At 45.0% G+C, this 24,516-nt stretch overlaps 1 protein-coding gene across 1 annotated transcript; it reads left to right on the top strand.

Annotated features, from left to right (window-relative positions):
* Nucleotides 1–620: 620 nt before the first annotated feature.
* On the top strand, nt 621–23,168 carry LOC117640746. The gene is made up of 4 exons (XM_034377632.1): nt 621–709; nt 12,963–13,133; nt 16,497–16,667; nt 22,943–23,168. Exons 1-4 carry the CDS (start codon nt 626–628, stop codon nt 23,147–23,149), a joined length of 633 nt encoding a protein of 210 aa, XP_034233523.1. The 5' UTR covers nt 621–625; the 3' UTR covers nt 23,150–23,168.
* The last annotated feature ends 1,348 nt before the right edge of the window (nt 23,169–24,516 follow it).

Below are 24,516 nucleotides of genomic sequence, written 5' to 3'. Positions count from 1 at the left end.
CAGCAATCGGAACTTATTTTATACCACCGAAACCGAGAAAATACAGGAGCGGCTCCGAACGCGTAGCGGGATCTCCGCGAGGCCCCGGCCTACCAGCCCCCCCCCCAAATTGCTCGTCCCACCCACAATTTCTCGTCACTTCACTTGTTGATGTTGCTCTCACTGGGATTGTTGTTGTTGGTGTTCGCTGTGGTTTGTGTTGGATCGTATCTTGCGGACATGTGACTGTTCTGACCTCAAATGCCTCCTTATTTTCAGATATTTGTGTAGAAATTGACTTTTTCCAGATATTTTCTGAAAAAAAAAAAACTACATTTCCAGACCATATTTCAAAAAAGGATTTTCAAAATAATGTCCTGAAATGTGAAAATATGTGTGGAAATTCCGAGACATCACTTTTACCGTGTTCAGTGAACGCTTTAGTTCGTGCACAGTGGTTTGACAGTGAGGGCTCAGACTGAACGGCCAGACGCGCCTGGAGGTCGCGCAATTAAGCGCGAAATGACACCTCGTTCGTGGACCTCTCGCACGTGATCCGTGTCACAGGCCAACGCGAGTGCACGCAAGGCGCTTGCTTGCTGCTCTGCAACGACCGGGACACCGCAGAAAGGCAACGTGTGTCAAGATGGTTGGACGCGTCGCCGCGCTCGTTCTTTGCCTGGGATGGTTGCTGCCCGAAGGCGACGGTCAAAGGATCAGTGCAATCGCGGTAAGCGAACCCTCAAGCGCCACGTCTGTAGGCATCAAACTGTGAAAAATGTTCGGAATTTGACCATGTCTTGGCAAATTCCTATGAGCAAAATCAACTAAGACGGACCACTTCTTCCGGTGACCCTCTCCGATTTGCCTGATTTTTTGTAGGCTTAATAACTCACTAAAGGAGAGTCTAAAGCCAAAATATTAGGTCTCGCAAAAATTTATTGCCCGAGATATGGCCAACTTTGGTTTAACTTTTGGAGAAAAAACACGAATTTGGGTATTTTGGACTAATTTTACACTTTTGGGTCATTCCACGTAAAGTCGACAAGGCCTCTGCCACCATGGTCACCGAATTGATTCTTCTTTTCAGGGTTTGTTACCCCCATGGTACTAGTTCAAGACCGGTACAAAGTTTTTCGAATGTAGCCCCAGGGGCTGAGATATAGCAAAAAACTTTTTTCTCAAATTGCTGCACCAGTGCAACTTTGAAGGTTGATAGCGTCGCTAATATGCATCGTAGACCAAATCCGAGACCAAATTTGGAAAGGGGAAGAAAAATCGAATCTACTAGTGAAAAAACATTTTTGTTTTGAAATTTTTTTTTTACTTTCAAACTTTTACGAAGTTTTAAAATTTGCACAGTTTCCAAGTACCTTAACCAAATTTGGCTCCCGTTGGCTTAGAACTTAGCTTAGACCCTCCTCTAATCGAAACAGTCAACCACAAAATACGTTTTGCGCCGTTCTCGAGAACGAATCATTTCCGTGGAGCTCTGCAACACTCCACTTCACTGTAAAACGGTATTTTAGCCCACCCAGTTTGGGCTGGGCACCCTGGGCGCCCTTCCCGATCGAACCCTGGCTCCGGACCCAGTTCCAGGGTGTCTAGCGCCCCTTCCAGAAAGGCAGCCCATCGTGCCGCGCCGCGACCCTGCGGGTTGCCTACCCATCAGGCGCTCCAAGCGAACCGACACACATTTCCCCCGTTCCTCTAGGGGCTCCGAAACATTGGGCGACGCCCCCCTCCAAAAAAAAATCGCATTCAAATTAGGAAAAAAGCAGGTAAAGCTTAGGAAAAAAATTGAAATCTATAATCTTTAATGTAATTTTGTCCGTTCATGTGAACGGATGACACAGCGGCCCGCGAGGGGCCCTCGTCAGCTGGAGTGCAGCGAGTCGACCATCCCGGGCCGTCATCCGAGGCACAACACCGCGCTGGTTCCTCTTTGATCCCTTGCTCTGAGGGCCCTTTTCGAGCCCCTGCTCGCTTTGCGCCCTTTTTGGGCCCTTTTTGAGCCCTTGCTTAGAAGGCCGGCTTTGGGCCCTTGCTTTTGTGGGCCCTTTGTGGTCCCTTGTCCTGTAGCCCTTTTGGGGCCCTTTTTCTTGGGCCCACTTTGGGCCCTTGCACTTGTGTGCCCTTTTCCTGTAGCCCCTTTTACAAGGGGGCAACCACATTGGATGTTTAGGGACACAAGACTCGCGCTGCTCGCTGGGGGCTCCGCCCCCAGACCCCCGCATCTGTGGAGCGCGTGCCGAAGTATTTTCAGTAAGTCCGTGGTGAGCAAAGGCAAATTTTCTACGGAAGTAAATGTCCTGCTTCTTTGAAAGCTCTATTTAACCGCTTTTGACCATATAATAAGGCTACTTTTACTGCCCAAATACATAGCTTGTATTGCATTGGCTACTGTGGCAGTCAATGGGTGCATACAAGGTCCGGAAAATATTGAAGACTGCTTTGACAAGGATAGAGGTGAAAGGAAAAAAACCTTAAGTCTCTACGACCACTCCTCGACCCCAAACATTTCTTTGAGTGAGTAAGTGAGTCAGTCAGTCGGATTGGGGCTATATAGATTCTTGAAGATGATTGCCCAATTGTCGGTGGCGGGGTCCCGATTACGGCACAGTTTCGGAAATTCTCGACCAGACCTACCAATGGGGCGAATAAAATTTTTTAGTCATTCGGTCCCCTTTTTGGAAGATTGAGTAGCTTTGCTCGGAAACAGTGAGAAATTTTCAACTTTTGAGATTTTTCCCAATTTTTCCATTAAATTTGGAATCGAATAGAAAAACCCGCAGGTCTCTACGACCACTCCTTGACCCCCAACATTTCTATGAGTGAGTGAGTCAGTCAGTCGGATTGGGGCTATATGGGTTCTTGATGATTGATGAGTGACGAAGTCAGTCAGTCGGATTTTGGGGCTTATAGGTTCTTGATGACAATTGATGATTGATTTTGAGTATGTTGCCGGTGACGGGGACCCGATTGTGGCACAGTTTCTGAAATGTCTCGACTTGATTTACCGATTGGGCTAATAAAAATTTTCAGTCGGTCGGTCCCCTTTTTTGAAGATTGAGTGGACTTTGTTAAATTTAGGCCTATTTAATTGTTTTTGAGGATGTTGCCGGTGACAAAAACCCGATTGCGGCACAGTTTCGGAAATGTCTCGACCAGACCTACCGATAGGGCGAATAAAAATTATTAGTCGGTCGGTCCCCTTTTTTGAAGATTGAGTGGACTTTGTTAAATTTAGGCTATTTAATCGTTTTTTAGGATGTTGCCGGTGACCAGGACCCGATTGCGGCACAGTTCCAGAAACCGCTCGACCAGACCTACCGATGGGGCGAATAAAATTTTTTAGTCGGTCGGTCCCCTTTTTTGAAGATTGAGTGGACTTTGATAAATTTAGGCCTATTTAATCGTTTTTGAGGATGTTGCCGGTGACGGGAACCCGATTGCGGCACAGTTTCGGAAATGTCTGGACCAGACCTACCGATGGGGTGAATAAAAATTTTTAGTCGGTCGGTCCCCTTTTTTGAAGATTGAGTGGATTTTGTTGAATTTAGGCCTATTTAATCGTTTTTGAGGATGTTGCCGGTGACGGGGACCCGATGGCGGCACAGTTTCGGAAATGTCTCGACCAGACCTACCGATGGGGCGAATAAAAAATTTTAGTCGGTCGGTCCCCTTTTTTGAAGATTGAGTGGATTTTGTTGAATTTAGGCCTATTTAATCGTTTTTGAGGATGTTGCCGGTGACGGGGACCCGATTGCGGCACAGTTTCGGAAATGTCTCGACCAGACCTACCGATGGGGCGAATAAAAAATTTTAGTCGGTCGGTCCCCTTTTTTGAAGATTGAGTGGATTTTGTTGAATTTAGGCCTATTTAATCGTTTTTGAGGATGTTGCCGGTGACGGGGACCCGATTGCGGCACAGTTTCGGAAATGTCTCGACCAGACCTACCGATGGGGCGAATAAAAAATTTTAGTCGGTCGGTCCCTTTTTTGAAGATTGAGTGGATTTTGTTGAATTTAGGCCTATTTAATCGTTTTTGAGGATGTTGCCGGTGACGGGGACCCGATTGCGGCACAGTTTCGGAAATGTCTCGACCAGACCTACCGATGGGGCGAATAAAAATTTTAGTCGGTCGGTCCCCTTTTTTGAAGATTGAGTGGATTTTGTTGAATGTAGGCCTATTTAATCGTTTTTGAGGATGTTGCCGGTGACGGGGACCCGATTGCGGCACAGTTTCGGAAATGTCTCGACCAGACCTACCGATGGGGCGAATAAAAATTTTAGTCGGTCGGTCCCCTTTTTTGAAGATTGAGTGGATTTTGTTGAATTTAGGCCTATTTAATCGTTTTTGAGGATGTTGCCGGTGACGGGGACCCGATTGCGGCACAGTTTCGGAAATGTCTCGACCAGACCTACCGATGGGGCGAATAAAAATTTTAGTCGGTCGGTCCCCTTTTTTGAAGATTGAGTGGATTTTGTTGAATTTAGGCCTATTTAATCGTTTTTTGAGGATGTTGCCGGTGACGGGACCCGATTGCGGCACAGTTTCGGAAATGTCTCGACCAGACCTACCGATGGGGCGAATAAAAATTTTAGTCGGTCGGTCCCCTTTTTTGAAGATTGAGTGGATTTTGTTGAATTTAGGCCTATTTAATCGTTTTTGAGGATGTTGCCGGTGACGGGGACCCGATTGCGGCACAGTTTCGGAAATGTCTCGACCAGACCTACCGATGGGGCGAATAAAAATTTTAGTCGGTCGGTCCCCTTTTTTGAAGATTGAGTGGATTTTGTTGAATGTAGGCCTATTTAATCGTTTTTGAGGATGTTGCCGGTGACGGGGACCCGATTGCGGCACAGTTTCGGAAATGTCTCGACCAGACCTACCGATGGGGCGAATAAAAAATTTTAGTCGGTCGGTCCCCTTTTTTGAAGATTGAGTGGATTTTGTTGAATTTAGGCCTATTTAATCGTTTTTGAGGATGTTGCCGGTGACGGGGACCCGATTGCGGCACAGTTTCGGAAATGTCTCGACCAGACCTACCGATGGGGCGAATAAAAATTTTTAGTCGGTCGGTCCCCTTTTTTGAAGATTGAGTGGATTTTGTTAAATTTAGGCCTATTTAATCGTTTTTTGAGGATGTTGCCAGTGACGGAGACCGGATTGCGGCACAGATTCGGAAATGTCTCGACCAGACCTACTGATAGGGCGAATAAAAATTTTTAGTCGGTCGGTCCCCTTTTTTGAAGATTGAGTAGGTTTGCTCGGAAACGGTGAGAAATTTGTTCCCCCTTTTTGTAGATAAAGTAGGTTTTCTCGGAAACGGTGAGGAATTTTCAACTTTCGGGGTTTTTCCCAATTTTCCCATAAAATTTGGAATCGAATGGAAAAAACCGCAAGTCTCTACGACCACTCCTTCACCCCAAACATTTCTATGAGTGAGTGAGTGAGTCAGTGAGTCAGTGAGTCAGTCGGATTGGGGCTTTATAGGTTCTTGATTTCTGAAGGCTAAAGATTTCGTCGGATTTCACAACATTTTAACCGATATTCTGCCAAAATTACTTTGTTTTTGGCCTTTTCTAGGACAAGATTTCAGATTTCCCAATTTTGAGCGCTAAGGGGACACAAGATTTCTAGAGTGGTTGACCCCTCGCACTTTTAGGCCCTTGAACTTGTTGGCTATTTGTGGGCCCATTAAAGGCCCTTTCTCTTGGAGCCCATTAGGTCCTTGCTCTTGGGCCCTTCGGGCCAGGCGCGGATCCCCCCCCTCAAAGCGGCCGCCTGAAAGGTAGGCAAAAGGTCCCACATTACCCCTGTAGGTAGGCAAAAGGTCGCACATTACCCCTGTAGGTAGGCAACTTTCGCGACATCCCCCCCTCCAACCCGTCCCTGGATCCGCCCTTGCTTTGGGCCCTTGTTACGTGAGCCCCATCGGACTCTGAGCGAATTTCGGGCCCTTTGGCCCATGTAGATCTTTTGAAGTAAGTGTAGGGGCCCAAGGGCCCAAGGGCCCAAGCGGCGATCGCCGCCTAGCCGCCCGGGCCAGTGCGCCCGGACGGGGGAAATATGCGTTGATTCGCTTGGACCACCTCCTGCAGGGTCCCAGTGCGGCGCGGCACGATGGGCTGCCTTTCTGGAAGGGGCGCTGGACACCCTGGAACTGGGTCCGGAGCCAGGGTTCGATCGGGAAGGGCGCCCAGGGTGCCCAGCCCAAACTGGGTGGGCTAAAATACCGTTTTACAGTGAAGTAGAGTGTTGCAGAGCTCCACGGCAATGGTTCGTTCTCGAGAACGGCGCAAAACGTATTTTGTGGTTGACTGCTTCGATTAGAGGAGGGTCTAAGCTAAGTTTTAAGCCAACGGGAGCCAAATTTGGTTAAGGTACTTGGAAACTGTGCAAATTTTAAAACTTCGTAAAAGTTTGAAAGTAAAAAAAAATTTTCAAAACAAAAATGTTTTTTCACTAGCAGATTCGATTTTTCTTCCCCTTTCCAAATCTGGTCTCGGATTTGGTCTACGATGCATATTAGCGACGCTACCAACCTTCAAAGTTGCACTGGTGCAGCAATTTGAGAAAAAAGTTTTTTGCTATATCTCAGCCCCTGGGGCTACATTCGAAAAAACTTTGTACCGGTCTTGAACTAGTACCATGGGGGTAACAAACCCTGAAAAGAAGAATCAATTCGGTGACCATGGTGGCAGAGGCCTTGTCGACTTTACGTGGAATGACCCTTTTCATAGTAGAGGGCTAAAATTTGGTCACTTTATGTAAAATTGGCCAAGGAACAAGAATATGACCTCAGATTTGACCTCCGACGAATACCTGAAGAGTAAACCCCCCAAAACATCCTAAAAACATATAAAAAAACAGTTTTTTCTTGGGGTTTCTGGGAAAAATATGTGGACAAAAATTTCTGCTGATTTTATCTTGTAGAAAATGACGCGATGAATCGAATGAGACCACGCGCAGATTTTTATGTCAAACCGTTTAGGAGATATAGCGGTTCAAAATATGAAAATTTTGCCATTTATTTGTTAAAAAATGCAGGTTTTGAGCATTGTTCGACGTTTTTGCCTCCTTGTTGCGTGTGGGTGTTCTCATCTCGTGGAAAAAGACGCGCTGAATCGAATGAGACCACGCACAGACCTGTATCTCAAACCGTTTAGGAGATATAGCGATTCAAAGTATGGGCACTGTAGTCCGCCCGCCCAACAGGCGTGTTTGGCGGCTCTGCCTTGTCGGGTGTTTGCAGGAGCTCTTCCGAGCCCATACTTTAAACCACTATATCTCCTAAACGGTTTGAGATACAACTCTATGCGTGGTCGCATTCGATTCAGCGCGTCTTTTTCCACAAGATAAGAACGCCTACACGCACCAAGGAGGCAAAAACGTCAAACAATGCTCAAAACCTGCATTTTTTAACAAATAAATGGCAAAATTTTCATATTTTGAACCGCTATATCTCCTAAACGGTTTGACATAAAAATCTGCGCGTGGTCTCATTCGATTCATCGCGTCATTTTCTACAAGATAAGATCAGCAGAAATTTTTGTCCACATATTTTTCCCAGAAACCCCAAGAAAAAACTGTTTTTTATGTGTTTTTAGGATGTTTTGGGGGGTTTACTCTTCAGGTATTCGTCGGAGGTCAAATCTGAGGTCATATTCTTGTTCCTTGGCCAATTTTACTTACAGTGACCAAATTTAAGCCCTCTACTATGAAAAGTGTAAAATTAGTCCAAAATACCCAAATTCGTGTTTTTTCTCCAAAAGTTAAACAAAAGTTGGCCATATCTCGGGTAATAAATTTTCGCGGGACCTAATATTTTGGCTTTAGACTCTCCTTTAGTGAGTTATTAAGCCTACAAAAAATCAGGCAAATCGGAGAGGGTCACCGGAAGAAGTGGTCCGTCGTAGTTGATTTTGCTCAATACATGTATGGGAAACACTAAAATTCTGATTCCCGTACACCCGACAAAAATAAGAGGAATGCTTTTGGTCCTCGTGATATTTTCTAAGTCTTTCAGGCTTCACTGTTAGAAATTGGCTCCGAAATTTTATGGAGAAGAACCCTATAATCGCGTTCATGGAGACTCCATTCATTTTCCATCTTTTTTCGGAGAGATTTTTCTAGGGCTTAACAGATGTTCTTCGGAGCATTACTAGGGTCCTCCTGATGGGAGGTAAAATGCATGTCTTTTCTCAGATATGTTAAAGAGGGCTTCGCTGAAGCATTCTTTAGTCTGAAATGGTCAAAGAAGCGAAAATTTCCTTCGAACTCATTTGAATTATATCCTGTACCCTTAAGGGTGCAGTAGCGTCATTTGCACGTATTTTGACGATTTTCGAACCTCCTGTTCAGACTTTAATATAGAAATAAGTATGAATGCCAGAGACAAACGGCAGGCACCATTTTAAGGAGGAAATTTTTTACAACATTTTCAAAAAAAAATAATTTTGTTTTGAACGCTCATCTTCAACTTGATATTGAAACGAACCACATTTTTTCATGCCCAATATTGAAACCCAAACCCGAGGGTCATTTTATGGGCAATTTCATGCTTTTTCAGATGATAAAGCAGATAATGCAGATGATCAGCAATCGGAACTTATTTTATACCACCGAAACCGAGAAAATACAGGAGCGGCTCCGAACGCGTAGTGGGCTCTCCGCGAGGCCCCGGCCTACCCCCCCCCCCCCCCCCCCCACACACACACACACACTCACCCTTGCTCGTCCCACCCAGAATTTCTCGTCACTTCACTTGTTGATGTTGCTCTCACTGGGATCGTTATTGTTGGTGTTCGCTTTGGGGTAATTCCACGGAAGCGAATAACACCTTTTCGGCGCAACCTCACCAAAAATACCCCTATGTGCCCTGCTCCTGCTAGCACCAATAATGGCGGAAATCCCCCTCCCGCTCATGTAAACCATGATGCACCTGCAGCAGCCCTTGTGCGACCCGGACACCGGACTCCAAATCTGGTTACTCTAGATAAACTCCTTCCTTGTACACAGACGCCAACAACAACGACGACGACGACGACAACAACAACAACAACACACAGACACAAAGGCAAATGCATATGCCCCCCCCCTATTTTTAGCAGATGATACCTTTACGACTAACGCGACTTTAAAACAACGTACAATACAAGACATTTAAAGGTGTCAGCTAGCTTTTACTCTCGAGTCCAGAAACCAAGGCTGTATCCTAACAATAATAGGGGCTGGCTGCCCGGGCGGGATAGTGAGTGAGTGGTCCGCAGCCTGCGCGACGCATCGACAAGTCCTCCCCCAGGTACAGCGCCAGCGGCACCGGGCGCAAACAATGGCACCCCCTCCTCGCGCGACAATCCCTCCCCGCCTGCCACGGAGCCCGCATGCTACCCCGTATAAGAAAACAAAACGAGTATCATGTGCTTTCATTAACGTTCGTTTAATGAGATTTTTTAAACAGAAGGGCGGGCCAAAAATCAGCCCGCGCGGCAAGCGGGTTGCCTACCTGCCCCTTAGGGGACTGCCATGCAACAAGCCAATCTAGCATGAAAAAATGGTGTAAATTCCGACAAAGACATGCTAGTGTGCTGAAATTTTGGGATTGGGCAAGGTTTGTGCTGTAGAGTCTTGCCTCAAAAATCCCAAAGCGTCCGTGGACCGGATCGACCGTTACACTCGTTCAGTGTTAAAATCGTTGTCAAAATGTAAGGCTTTTGAACGCCCACCGTAACTTTTTTTCAGTAAGGCCTAATTCACTGGGGTTTGTTTTATTGAATGCATACTAAGACGCCCTACAACAATTATAATGATCTTTTTTGTGATACGAGCTCAAGTATAGTCGCTACAGAAGGTCAGAGTTGGCAAAAAGTGCATTTTTCGCTGTTTCGGGCCTCGTTTCCCACTATTCCGGCCCTTGTTCGCCGACTTTGGCCTATTGTAGCGACTATACTTGAGCTCGTATCACAAAACAGGTCATTATAATTGTTGTAGGGCGTCTTAGTATGCATTCAATAAAACAAACTCCTGTGAATTAGGCCGTACCGAAAAAAAGTTACGGTGGACGTTCAATAGCCCTACATTTTGACAACTGTTTGACAAATGTTCCTCTTTTCAACTGCGTTTGGGTGGTTCAAGGGTTTTGTAGGTGAAGTTCATGTGAGAAACCCGAACGTCAACAATTGGTCTAAAATTTGCAAAAATAATTACCTTTTTGGCCCGCCCTTCTATTCAAAAAATAGTGGGGGGGCCTATGCATTTGCCTTTGTGTCTGTGTGTTGTTGTCGTTGTTGTCGTTGTTGTTGGCGTCTGTGAACAAGGAAGGAGTTGGGCTAGAGTAACCAGATTTGGAGGGTACGTCAGGAGTACCGCCAAACAAATAATCCGGTGGTGCAAATCCCGTCCGGGTCGCACAAGGGCTGCTGCAGGTGCATCCTGGTTTACATGAGCGGGAGGGGGATTTCCGCCATTATTGGTGCTAGCAGGGCACATGGGGGTATTTTTGGAATCGGGGCGACGAGACAAGATGAATGGACCTGGTCCCGTCCCCATCGGCCGCTTTTACAAGTTGGCCAGATCAAGATCTTCAAAAAAGGGGGTCGACCGACTAAAAAAATTCATTGCAGATTTCGATTGGTCTCAGCAAGACCTTTTCAACGAGGGGTCGGAAAGGGCGTCCAGGAGCCCGACTTCGTCTATTAGTCACATCAAGATCTTGAAAAAAGGGGGTCGACCGACTGAAAATTTTTACTTAAGTTTTGGATAGGTCTTGGCAAGACCTCTTCAACGAGGGGTCGGAAGGGGGTCCAGGAGCCCGCCTTCATGAGTTATGGGAAAAAGTGCGACGTACTCGTTTTGCGCTCCTGCTGGGCCTCTATTGCAAGGAGTTGCAGTAGCATGGCAAATATGGATATTTTCGGAATGAGGGCTAAGAGACAAATGAAATGGGCATATTGTAAGGACAGTTGGAGTAAAAAGTGTAAGGACTTTTGCACATTGTGAATAGAAGGGCGGGCCTAAGTCACGATGGTACATCGATAACTTTGCTTTACCCGCTCACGGGGTGTGTGATGCGAGCGGGCCGAAGGCCCGGGCCTTCGACTGGCCAAGTTGGGTCTGATGCGAGGGCCGAAGGCCCGAGGAAAGGCCGCCGGCAGGCCAAGCTGGGCCGGCCCCCTGTCGAACCGAGTTGCCGGCGCACAGTGGAGCGAAACGCCAAAAAATGCGACATCGTGCGACATAGAATTATTTTCCGATCCCTCAGCTTTTTTCACGGCATATGGTCATTTCATGATGTTATCTAGTAAAAGAAATGATTTCCTGGTATTGGCTAGGCTTATAGAGCAAAAAATCGCGAAAAACACGAAAATTTTGTATCAAAATGTGCCATTTTTTACACGTTTTTTGCCCGTAAAACTGTCAGTTTTTCGATTCTGCAACTTTTCTCAACAGATTCTGAAAGCTAAGGACAAGGCCTACAACTTTTGTTATGGTCGCAACACTGTAGCGAGGTCGGCTCTTCGAGTTTTTTGGCCTCAAAGGTTTTCCCTATAATAAATTTTATTGAAAAATTATTCCTATTTTGACAAATTTAGGTATTTTTGTGCCCTTGAGGTCTGTGTTGCCTCGCTACATCTATTTCCGGTTCTTATTAACTCGATCGGATGAATTGAAACTGGTTGGGATGTAAAGCGGACTGCAGGGGCACAAGAATACCTAAATTTGTCTAAATAAGAATAATTTTCCAGTGCAATTTATTATAGGAAAAACCTTTGAGGCCAAAAAAGTCGAAGAGCCGACCTCGCTACAGCGTTGCGACCAAAACAAAAGTTGTAGGCCTTGTCCTTAGCTTTCAGAATCTGTTGGAAAAAGTTGCAGAATCGAAAAAATGTCAGTTTAACGGGCAAAAAACGTGTAAAAAATGGTACATTTTAGTACAAAATTTTCATGTTTTTCGCGATTTTTTGCTCTACAAGCCTAGCCAATACCAGGAAATCATTTCTTTTACTAGATAACATCATGAAATGACCATATGCCGTGAAAAAAGCTGACAGATCGGAAAATGATTTTATGTCCCACGATGTCGCATTTTTTGGCGTTTCGCTCCACTGTGCGGCGCAGCGAAGCGGAGCTGGCAACTCGGTTCGACGGAAGGGCGGGCCCTAGCTTGTTAGCAACTTCAAAAATGTGCACAAGCCAAAGTAAGGGGAATTAAGGTGTGGGGTTTGCGGCATTCGACTCGGGATGAATAGCAGAAAAATAAGATAAAATAAAAAAGAAGGCAAAAATTTGACGATTTTCACTGGTGTGCCCCCTTAAAGTTAACGGCCATTTCATTACTAGGCTTGAGTGATTTTGCGTACAGAATTTTTTTTTGTACTATCTTCGAGATCAGCACCTCTTACAACGCCTTTTTATCACGATGCCTCGAAACATTCTTTCCATGACTGATGATAAATGTTTGCCATTGAAACTGTCTTGAAACTTCTTAGATAAAATGTTACTCATAACAATACTATTCCCGTAATTTAGAGGAACAAAATAGAAGTTGCTGAAAAGCGTGCACAGCGTAGCTGAAGCGGCACTGTGGCAAAAAGGTACGGAGTTAATTTTTTTGCCAGGATTCTCCGTTGCCCTCTTATCAATATTCTCCGTAGGACCGCACAGTCTTCTCCGTAGGGCCTGGAAGAGTGTATAGTCCTACGGAGAACACTGTTAGGTTCTACGGAGAATACTGTGCCTCAGAACCACCTTTCGTTGAAATGTAGGGCCCTAACCACACACTTGTGGTTTTCACCACGGTTTTTATATGTAACGATGCTGACCACTGATTTTATGGGGTATTCATCGCATCTTTACGTTTGGTAATTAAATTCGGGTAACCGCAGTTTAGCGCATCCCGCACATTACCTGCAGACTGTGCCACACCTTAAAGGTCATTGCAGGAGTGCAAGTGAAACTTTATCTTTTAAAAAGGGACCCTTCCGTGTGATCCCGGACCACTTCGAAAAATGCCCACCGCATATGCGTCCGAATAAAACGTTCTACAAGCACCATTACGTCGGTTGGAGAGACAGAAAGAATCCGGATTTGTGGTTTTATTCGTGGAACGGAACATCGTACTTCGAAGTAAACGACGACCTCACGGTTAGTGGGCTTCGTTCGTGGTAAATGGCGAAGCATCAAGAACCTATAAAGCCCCAATCCGACTGACTCACTGACTCACTGACTCACTCACTCACTCATAGAAATGTTTGGGGTGAAGGAGTGGTCGTAGAGACTTGCGGTTTTTTCCATTCAATTCCAAATTTTATGGGAAAATTGGGAAAAATCCCAAAAGTTGAAAATTCCTCACCGTTTCCGAGAAAACCTACTTTATCTTCAAAAAAGGGGAACAAATTTCTCACCGTTTCCGAGCAAACCTACTCAATCTTCAAAAAAGGGGACCGACCGACTGAAAATTTTTATTCGTCCTATCGGTAGGTCTGGTCGAGACATTTCCGAAACTGTGCCGCAATCGGGTCCCCGTCACCGGCAACATCCTCAAAACGATTAAATAGGCCTAAATTCAACAAAATCCACTCAATCTTCATAAAAGGGGACCGACCGACTAAAAATTTTTATTCGCCCCATCGGTAGGTCTGGTCGAGACATTTTCGAAACTGTGCCGCAATCGGGTTCCCGTCACCGGCAACATCCTCAAAAACGATTAAATAGGCCTAAATTTAAAAAAATCCACTCAATCTTCAAAAAAGGGGACCGACCGACTAAAAAATTTTATTCGCCCTATCGGTAGGTCTAGTCGGGACATTTCAGAAACTGTGCCGCAATCGGGTCCCCGTCACCTGCAACATACTCAAAATCAATCATCAATTGTCATCAAGAACCTGTAAAGCCCCAAAATCCGACTGACTCCCTCACTCATCAATCAAGAACCTATATAGCCCCAATCCGACTGACTGACTGACTCACTGACTGACTTACTCACTCACTCATAGAAATGTTGGGGGTCAAGGAGTGGTCGTAGAGACCTGCGGGTTTTTCCATTCGATTCCAAATTTAATGGGAAAATTGAGACCAATCTCAAAAGTTAAAAATTTTTCACTGTTTCCGAGCAAACCTACTCAATCTTCTAATAACAGGAAAAGTAGCGATATACATCGGCAACTTTGGCCCGTCCCGTACATTAAGAAACTTACGAATTTCTCCTATGTTTGACCCTGACGGGAATTAAATCTGAGTCTGGGGTTAAAATAAATGTCGTTTTCGTCATCAGCACTCTCATAAACATCAGAAACAATGCTAAAACTCGAATAAAAAGAATGTTCCAAAAATACCCCGCTGGGATTTGAACCCGGGTCCGAACTTCTCCGATTTGCTCGAAACTGGCACCATTGGTTTTCTCTCGTCGCCCCGATTCCAAAAATACCCCTACATGCCCTCCTAGCTGCATCCGTTGCCGAGATCCTCCTGGACCCCATGTAGACCATGATGCACCTGCAGCAGCGCCCCCGGGGCTCGGATCGGATTTGCTGCCACCGGGCGGTTCTTAGGGTCACCCAAGGAGGCTGCGTACCAAATTTGGTCAAGATCGGACCACGGGAAGTCCTCGGACGAACGAACGGACGCACAGCATGCATCATACTATATGCCCGTCCCTCCGTCATTTTTTTACAAAAAATAAACGGGACGGGCCAAAAAGGGGACCGAATGACTAAAAATTTTTATTCGCCCCATCGGTAGGTCTGGTCGAGAATTTCCGAAACTGTGCCGTAATCGGGACCCCGCCACCGGCAATTGGGCAATCATCATCAAGAATCATTATAGCCCCAATCCGACTGACTGACTCACTCACTTACTCACTCAAAGAAATGTTTGGGGTCAAGGAGTGGTCGTAGAGACCTTATGTTTTTTTCCTTTCACCTCTATCCTTGTCAAAGCTGTCTTCAATATTTTCCGGACCTTGTATGCACCCATTGACTGCCACAGTAGCCAATGCAATACAAGCTATCTATTTGGGCAGTAAAAGTAGCCTTATTATATGGTCAAAAGCGGTTAAATAGAGCTTTCAAAGAAGCAGGACATTTACCTCCTTAGAAAATTTGCCTTTGGTCACCATGGACTTACTGAAAATACTTCGGCACGCGCTCCACACATGCGGGGGTCTGGGGGCGGAGCCCCCAGCGAGCAGCGCGAGTTGTCTTTGTAACCTTCTTTTCACTCAAGACTCCTTACACACTGCAAACCTGTCAAACGCATGCTCGACGCATGGAGTTATACGGCGACAAGCATGCGTTTGTGTGTACTTGGCCAAGCATGCGTTTGTAAGTGTGTACTTGCAAGCATGCATTTGTAAGTGTGTACTTAGTAGACAGTTAGGTTTGTAGTGCACTGCGAGAAAAAAGCACGGAACGTTTCTGGTCAATAATTTGCCTGGACCGTCCGTACCTGTCGTACTACGGAACTTCTGTACTATTTTTCCGTACAAGATTACATGAGTTCTTTTCAGACTTGTTTCAGACTGCTTGTCTGAAAATTTAGTCTTTCGGTATGAAAATTGTGACCTAAGCGTCTTACGACGGATGAAATCATCCGTATTACAAACGAAGTCCATCCGAAATTACAATTGCACAAAATGTCCGTGCTACACTCTACAATAAATGTCCTGTCAACGCCGTTTATTTATTACCAATGTTTGCTGTTATGCAATTCACGGCGTTTGCTGTGAACTAGTTCACGGCGTTCACTGTGATCTCGGTTACAGTGTTCACTGTGATCTGGCCACAGTAATGCTTTGCAGTAATTTGGTGCTTAGCGGCGTCAAACAACTCACAGTGTATACTGGGGACCAGATCACAGTGAATCGTGTGAGCAGATCACAGTAAACGCTGTGAATTGACCTACAGTGAAAACTGGTAATAAATTAACGGCATTTACAGGACATCTTTGGTAGAGTGTATGGGTCGCTTTCGGGACGCTTTAAGGTCGTTCCCCTGTTGACTAGGTCGCTTTTGGTACGCATGCAGTGAGACTGGCACGCTTTTAGTCATCGGAACAAGGAAGACTGGTTCGCAACACTGTGAAAATTTGTTGTCACTTTATGACAAAAACATGGATGACATTTTCATCACTTCCAAATCATGACAATCTCATCACAAATTGATGACATTTTCATCGAAGGTCCCATACTTTATGCATGGGTGTGACAAAAATGTCATCTAAATTTTTGATGACATCGTTGTAAGGAAAATTAGCCTTGAAATTGTCATCAAAATTCGCGTAGTGACCACATCCAAATGGGTTGGCCTTAGCAGTTGGGGATTATCTTTTTTAACACGGTGGGATTTGAGCTAGCTCGACCGTTGCCCTGTGAAACTCGCAGTGTCCGGAATTACCCCCTGGCCGGATTAGACCCACTCCCTTCAGTACTGATATTTTATGTAGCTTATACCCGACTATAAACTAACAGTTTTACATCCTAAACTCTGTCTGACGGTTTTCAATTTCCAGGTCGATGTTAACATAGCATCCTGGAGTGCTCGGGGTGGCTGGAAGGACAATGCGTATGTTTTCTCGTTTCAAAGGTGTTGCACGAAGGCCCGCACTCTGGCCCCTACTCTCTGGCGGAGGGCCATGGTGGCTTTGTTTGACGACCCCAGTCGCGCCTGCCCGTTTCCTCCGGTACGTTTTCATCCTCGTTGCATTCGAGGGGTGAATCACCTGTGTATACATGTGTACCAGTTGGACCGTACCCATTGTACTCACAATCGGGAGGGGGGGCGGAATAGTATAGTGAATTTTCGAATTATTTCATGTTTTTCAGCCATCTATTCTTACATATTGGTCACCCTGACATGAAAATGGACATCACCATTGGATTCTCCATGCCTTTTTACCATTTTACCATCTTTGGTTGCGGGTCTGGTGTTCTGTTTTTTAGGATTCAGGATGGAAGGCGGCTGGCGGTGGTCGGCCGACTACCTGACTCTGGCCCGAAGTCCGGGCGAGGGAGGCGTGACTCGAGAGTCCCCCAGCCTTTTGTCTCTTTGTATTTATAATGGCCGTAGAAAAGTCTCAGAAATTTTAAAAATTTCTGCAAACTGAACGCTTATTTGGACTCACGAGAAAAAAACGACCCAATTTGAAACAAAGTTGAAGGCTGTGTCATTATTTTTAGTCAATTTAAGGGGGGACCCTGGTGAAACTTTCAAGTAGGCTTCAAAATAATCCCAGAAAGTTGAAACTTTGCTTTATTGAGGTTCATTATGGTGAGTTCCCAAAACAAAATTCAATTCAAAATGTTGAACGGTCTCTGAGAAAAGTGGCTTTTTAGTGTTTTTTGGAGCGTTGGGGAAAAATCTTCCTGCGTCTTTCATTGGGACGGAAAGTCTTGAAAAAATTTTTGGGTTATCCTAAAGATGTATAGAAGAGATTTTAGTGACGGAATTTTCAAATTCAATTTCTGTCCTGAGATATGAGTTTTCAAATTTTAACATTAAAAAAAAGTGATTTTTTTCCCTTTTTTCAAACTTTAAGGTGTGTTTTAAAAAAAGTAGGGCTGATATCATGATTCCGTCACTAAAATTTGTCGACAAGTCATCAATGAATAGAGTCCTTGCAAGACGACTCATGTAGGTGTCAACCAGGAACGCAGGAAGTCTTTCTACGACAAAATTTTTTGTCGACTGAGCAAAGGTGTGAAGTTGAGCGTAGAAGACAACGACAACTGATCTCAATGTTATTTCCTTCCATATGATAAAGAAACTACCCACTTAGCTTAAAGATGTTCGACCTGTTGAATTTGAAACCTTCTATGCACATTTTTATCTATGAACTTTAAAAATACTATTTTTTGGAATTTTGGCGATTTTTTCACCAGGGTTCCCCCTTAAGTTTTGGATCGTCTTTCCCTAAAACCCGTCAAAATTGTCGTAGCGACATGCCGTTTGCACAACCCTCCATAAAATGTTATTAACGTTAAACAACAAGTATTAGTTTTATTTTGAGTTCAAAATTGAAGTTTCGATTTGGTGCAACAGTTAAAAGGCCATTATCATTCCTCAGCCTCTTGTTCCAACTGCGAGGGTCGCGTTCCACCCGCAGAAAGGGGCGGGGTCCGGGGGCCCGTGTCGAGGGGTCCAGGACGGGCCAGGTCAGAAATGTTGTTGCGGTAGCTGGGGAGAGGCGTAGCAAGGCGACAAACATTGCCGAGCCGCCTTCCATCCTGAATCCTAGTATAGATATCCTGCGCGCAAGGTCAAAAATAAGCTACCGAGAAAAAACGGTTTAAAGTTACAGGGCTTAACCTCACAGTGATTGTACGAATCAAAAGCTCCCTTTGCCGATTTGAGGGTGCTGTGGGTCGAAATATGGTCAGGTTTGGTTTTACCAAGGCCCAAAGAGTCGAAAAAGAAAGCAAAATCCGAAAGTTGACTTTCTCCACTTTACGCCTTCTTAAAAAGTGCAAAATTCGGTCATTTTAACACGATGTGGCGTTGTGTATCGTCTTAACCTGTCAATAAAGCCAGAAGAACGTTTGAAAAGGTGAAATGTATGTGTAACGCAAGGTGTACTCACCTGTACTCATGTTTGGGCTTCACGATGTCAAGATGTCTCAAATGTGCATGAGTGCATTGGATGGTAGGGTAACTCCGTGCGTACACGGAAAAAAACATTCCTCAGTTGTGACAGCTAATGCATTCACTGATATTGGGCCAGCGAAGAATTATCAGTCGTGGTAACAGACAACGTGGTAACAGCAGCGTCAGCAATCACGCCTGGTCACGACAACTAACCACATTTGTTCTGGTGGCTTATATCCCTCAGTCACAAACGCTATTAAATTTTTACTTCGCGAAAAATACTGAGACAGGAATAGAACCTCTGAGACTGCTGGCCCAGAATCTCGCTTGGAGGCACTGAGCCACGAAAGCGAGGGGGTATTCACTTCGAAAACTGGCGCACAGAGTAGTCGCTATTACGCTTATTACAATTATTACGCGTTATTACACATTATTTTACATTATTACACATTATTTTGCATTATTTTACATTATTACACATTATTACAGGATTATTACAGGATTATTACAGTCATTATTACGGTCGTTTTTGACCGAAAGGGAAGCCCAGCACCACCTCCCCCTCCCGTGTTAGCCATTCAACTGTAGTTTTTCATATTACAGAATGCTGTTACTTACATGCTACTAAAATTTTAAGTTTGTTTGAATGGGCAGAGAGATTTCGATGGATTTTTTTTCCAATACCCCACCTTACCGATAGGATTTCTAAAGATTTTCAGGAGAGCATGATTTTACTATTTTGTCCAATAATCAGCAGAGGAATTTTAACCAAAATTTATTTTATTCTAAATTTTGTTTCATATTTGTTGTAAGGGTGTAACCAAGAACAGTGAGTTTCAATGAAAAAGCTGCGTACGGATAGTAAACCCCTCACTCAGCTTTTCTATGAGCTTTCTCTTTGTTTCCTTGAGAAGGTTTTTTTTTTTTTTTTTTTTAGCTTTCCCGCAGCGGCAAATATTCTTGGCAACCTTTCTTGCTCTGATCCAAGTGTGCGCAGCCTCATGGAATCAGCCACTCCACCGTGCCGTTTCCCGCCAACATGAACATCGGGGAGTGGGGGGAAGGGGTAGGGAAGGGTAGGGGAAGACGGGGGAAGACAGAAAGGATGGCGGGACCACCGGAAGGGTAGAAAATATTGCTGCACAGAGTAGCAAATTAAGACCACTTTCATTTTGTAGCCAATATGATCCAGGAAGCGGAAGAAGGGGGTAAGTCGAGTTGAATCCGTGCACTTTTGCAAGGCCTAAACCTTGCAGGTGGAAGGACAGGTGGGGAATATCATCTAAAAATAGATGCAAGAGTATGGGACGTGCCTCGCCACACTTATTTTTGGACCAAATTTTCGCTCATGTTTACTTGATAGACTGATAAGAGGTCACTGAATCAACTCGACTTAACCCCTTCTTCCGCTTCGTGGATCATATGTGCCAAAATTTCAGTACAAAATGCGTACATTACGCATTATTACGTGTTATTACACGTTATTGCACATTATTACACATTATTTTGCATTATTCTACATTATTTTACATTATTTTACATTATTACACATTATTACGCGTTATTACCCATTATTACAGGCATTATTACGGCCAAGGTGAACAGACTATTACAGCAGTGAATACCCCCTCGCACGAAAGCATGTGTTCTAAACGGATGGCCTACCCCAATGTCACTCCGGGCGGAAAGCCCAAAAAATACTTTCCAACTATGGTCGCAGTTGAAGTTAATCTTCCAAGGGACTGCAAGATTGACTGCCCCTGCCGGAAATCCATCGGCGATTCGACGTCGACTCGACGTCGAAGATCGATGGTCGATGTTGGTCGAAATAAAGATCGACATCGACGAAAATATGTCACGGATAAGTTACCGACGCTATGGCGATGTCCATTCGACGTCGAATCGACATTGATGACAAGGGTGCTGCAAAGATGCTCGGACTAATGAAAACAGAGGGGTGACGTAGGCACCGATAGCAACGCACTGTGCCTCTGACTGAAAGGGTTTCTGGGGGTTGATTCTGTGTGGCAGCTGTTAAACGTAATCGGTACTCTCTATCAAAGAGCGTTACCCAGTCAAGCTGCCGGGCAGGTAAAGGCCACCAAAAATTGGAGGCACCGAAGTCCGCTTGTACAATCCTATGCGGACTTCTAGAACACACGCGAGCATAGTCTTCGTCCTACCTACCCAACCTGAATGCGCAACGACACTGTCACCGCGAGCGGCGCGCCGCCAAACGATCACAAAGTTATCTAGCGGCGCAGTATTGACGCCGTCAACACGGCAGGAAACGTCGAAACGATGGCGAATCGACTTAGAAATCATTTTGGTTCACTTTTTGTGCTTCATCTATTTTTTCGCACTGAAATATCGTGGGATAGCACAATACGGGAACAGTTAAGGTAACTTGGGTCATTTTTACGAATGTCGGTACGAGGCTGAAATTTCGATCTCATATCGAGTCGACCAAGTGGCGACGTATCATCGTCGAGTCGACGTTGAATCACCGATGGATTTCTGACTGGGACGACTATGCTGAAATCCTACCGCATATGAGGTTGCGGCGAGGTCGGAGTGTCTTGCCGACCCGAACCGCTAAAGGTCTGCATAGGCCTAGCAGCGCTGATGATGATAATGATGATGATGCAGCTAAGGTAAAAAATCAATTGTGGGTCACGAATCAACTGTGGGTCATTTTTTTTCGCCGGGTAACCGCAGACATAATGGGGATTGAATGGATTTGAATTTCGCGGTAGACCTTCCTCCAACCCTTCTTTGTCTCCCCAAATAGCGTGTATGTCCGAGCGACGACTGTAACGGCTCCTATCAGGCTTCGAAGGGAGGCCCTTCAAAAAGTCGTGAAAATGGCACCTACCCAACAAGGCGAAAAATCGTTTTTTTTTTTTTTTACAAATTGCTACCGTGAATCTATTACGAGATGAAACGAGACGCCTTTGCTGATTTAGGTACATAATAGGTCAGGGAACATGAATTGACCATAGTACAGCCGAAATCATTCGATGCCATGGTGCGCGGGTGATGGCAATGTAGCGCTCGCTACCATGTCAGACCCATTATTTTAGACGGAATTTCATGATAGTTTTTCCGTTTTTTTTTATTTTTGGTGCTTCTGAGTGACTGATGTATCACAGTAAATTCTATTTTTCTGTTCTGTCACACTTAGTACTACGATACGAAAGTTATGTTAAGCTTAGGCTGCAGCCCCGAATGACAACGCTAGCTCAGTCTGCCGTAAGGGTTTTTTTTGTTGGGGAGGGGGCGCATCGCGGGGCTTACATGGGTAGCGCCCGGAAGGGGACCGCTCTCAACAGCAGGCTTGGCACCTGACGCCAGTACGGTCCACGAGTCTAATCAATCCCTACAGACTAAATATTCTGACTGAAATAGATAATATACTGTAGCAATACCTCACGATGACAGGTCGTTGTGTTGGATTGTCTATCACGCCGGCGGTTTTGTCACGTCCGTTTCAACGTGATGTCCCGTTTCTGAGTGTGTCCCAGTGTCATAAGCCTGTTTATGTAGTTTTCCTCTTGGTGCCTGCTTGGTTTATTGAGAACCAGGGGCCTTTGATTAATGAAAATAAGAAAATATCTTGCAAAAGTGGTCAATTTACAAGCAAACACGAAATGGCCCACAATTGATATGACCCACAATTGATTCACTATGCTATAGATCCTGCAATTTTTACGATTCCGAAAAATAAATTCAAAAGTGAAATCCTCTTGCATTTAAGCAAATCATATCCAAATTTGAGCTTCCTACAATGTTGACCCACAGCTGGTTCCAGAAATCAATTGTGGGCCAAAACAGACTATTTTTAAAACAGCGGCAGCTTAGTAAATAAAGATGATAGACGGGGCTTTTATGTTTCAAAACTTAGTCCAAGGACCATAGTTAAAGGCCCCACATGCACTTTCGTCACCAGGTCAGAAGTAAAGGCCTTAATTTGGAGTTTTCAAAAATATGACCCACAACTGATTTTTTACCTTAGTTCAAGAGAACATCACAATAAGTTTTTAGTTTTAGAAGATGTGCGAATTTTGGTCAGGATTTCAGACAGGTTTCTGACATCCTGAAAAAATTAACACGAGTGTTCTTCGTAATTAACACGAGTGTTCTTTGTTTTTGCTATGTTTGTCATCCTTATCATCATGACTGCACTGGGGCATAGAGCTTCGGGGAATTCTGTAAACGACTTATGCGAACCATAGGCATTCAAATTTTGCCTTAGTGTCCCCCACGCCCTTCTCACAGAACAGCCGTGCCATCATTACTACGTTCACCAGCCCCTTTTCCTCACCTTCGTCGTTCTCATTATCACTCTTACACAACATGACTTGAATTTTGCAGGGATCATACTCTGTCCACAACGTGTCCAGCGACATCGACTTCGACGTAAAAGCGGTGCCGGCGTTCTACTACGGAAAATGGCGTGCAACCGGGAAGTTTTCGCGGACCTCGACGCGGGAGCTAATGGGGTGTGCTAGAGCTTTTGCGTCCACTGTGCCCAAACTGAGCTCTTCGGTTGGTCCGCATCACATCGAGTCCACAGATTGAACAAAGAAGATCAAAGAAGCCGAAGCTTCTGCTCGTCAAATTTCGGTTCAATCTCGACGGGTCCCAATGAAAAAAAAAAAACGATCTCCAAACGACGCGCCAAGAAAGTTTGATCGCCTATGGCCAAGCAGAGTCTGCGAGTGTAATTGAATGTTCAATGTTCTGGGCACGGCGAAATAAAGTCAAAACCATCGTAGAGCGCGTACACCTGTACACAGCACGCCTAGAGTAATCTCAAACCGTGTAGGGGATAAAACCGTTCAAAGTATGGGCACGGTAGTCCGCCCGCCCCCAACAGGCGTGTTTGGCGGGCCTGCATAGTCGGGTTTGTGCAGGAGCTCTACCGTGCCCATACTTTGAACCACTATTTCTCCTAAACGGTTTGAGATTACAACTCTGGGCGTGGTCCCATTCGATTCAGCGCGTCATTTACTACAACACTGGTAGAACTCAAGCGTGCTTTTACGCCTTTCTTCAAGCGTAGTAGAACTACGCTCGGCTTCAAGCGCAGTTCTCCATTTCGCCCCTCTCCCGCCTATCTAAATGCATGGGAAGATTTCTTCTCTACACTACAAACCTAACTGTGTACTTAGTACGCAGTTACAAGTGCGTACTTGTCCAAGCATGCAATAGAATCTGCGTACTCATCCAAGCATGCATTTGCAATTGCGTGCTTACCAAGTACGCACTTACAACTGCATGCCTGGCCAAGTACGCGTTTACAAATGCTTGCTTGCCCAGCACGCAATAATAGGTGCTTGCTTGGGCCATGCATGCAACATTCTCAAGCAACAAGAGCTTCTTTGGAAACACATCCAAATTGAAGATTTAAGAAAAGTGTTTGCCACTTCATGTACGGTTTGCAGGCATCAGATCCCAGAAGCTGACAAGTTCTATTTTAAACAGGATTTTACAACTTGAGCAGCACAGGTTTCAACCTTTAAATTACCTTGTTGGTCTCCATCACTTTCACCACTCATGATGGAATCCAAAGCACTGTCGGATGCAATCCTTTCAACTTGCATGTCGGTGTGGTTTGGTGTCGCCCAGCTGAACGGAGGATAACTTTCTGAGGTGGCCACAAACAAGTCTTCTGTAATCTTGACACACACATCATCGTCCCTTACAACTGACATCTTTCTTTTCACGGCGCGATTATCAAACGAAACCAGGCGTTGCATGTAAATGTCACTGAAACTGTCAGTGGAATCACACGTAAAACACTCGGCGATCACAACAAACGACTTCAAGCCTGTTGCCATTTTCGGGGATAAAAAGCAAAAAGAAAGACAAAAAATACGATTTCAAGAAATCCTAGGAGTCACGAAGTCAATTTGATTTGTGTAAGAGTGTGGAGAAAGAAAAGA

The sequence above is a fragment of the Thrips palmi genome, unplaced genomic scaffold (genome assembly GCF_012932325.1).
Source record: "Thrips palmi isolate BJ-2018 unplaced genomic scaffold, TpBJ-2018v1 HiC_scaffold_12, whole genome shotgun sequence".
Classification (NCBI taxonomy): Eukaryota; Metazoa; Arthropoda; class Insecta; order Thysanoptera; family Thripidae; genus Thrips; species Thrips palmi.
This window is presented reverse-complemented; position numbering and strand designations above follow the sequence as displayed.

Excerpts from the sequence above, each read along its gene's own strand:
- LOC117640746 (XM_034377632.1), top strand. The coding sequence starts at position 626 with ATGGTTGGACGCGTCGCCGCGCTCGTTCTTTGCCTGGGATGGTTGCTG. Across the intron at positions 13,134-16,496 it reads AAGTAAACGACGACCTCACG|GTCGATGTTAACATAGCATC; the intron begins GTTAGTGGGCTT and ends TTCAATTTCCAG. Across the intron at positions 16,668-22,942 it reads GCGCCTGCCCGTTTCCTCCG|GGATCATACTCTGTCCACAA; the intron begins GTACGTTTTCAT and ends TGAATTTTGCAG.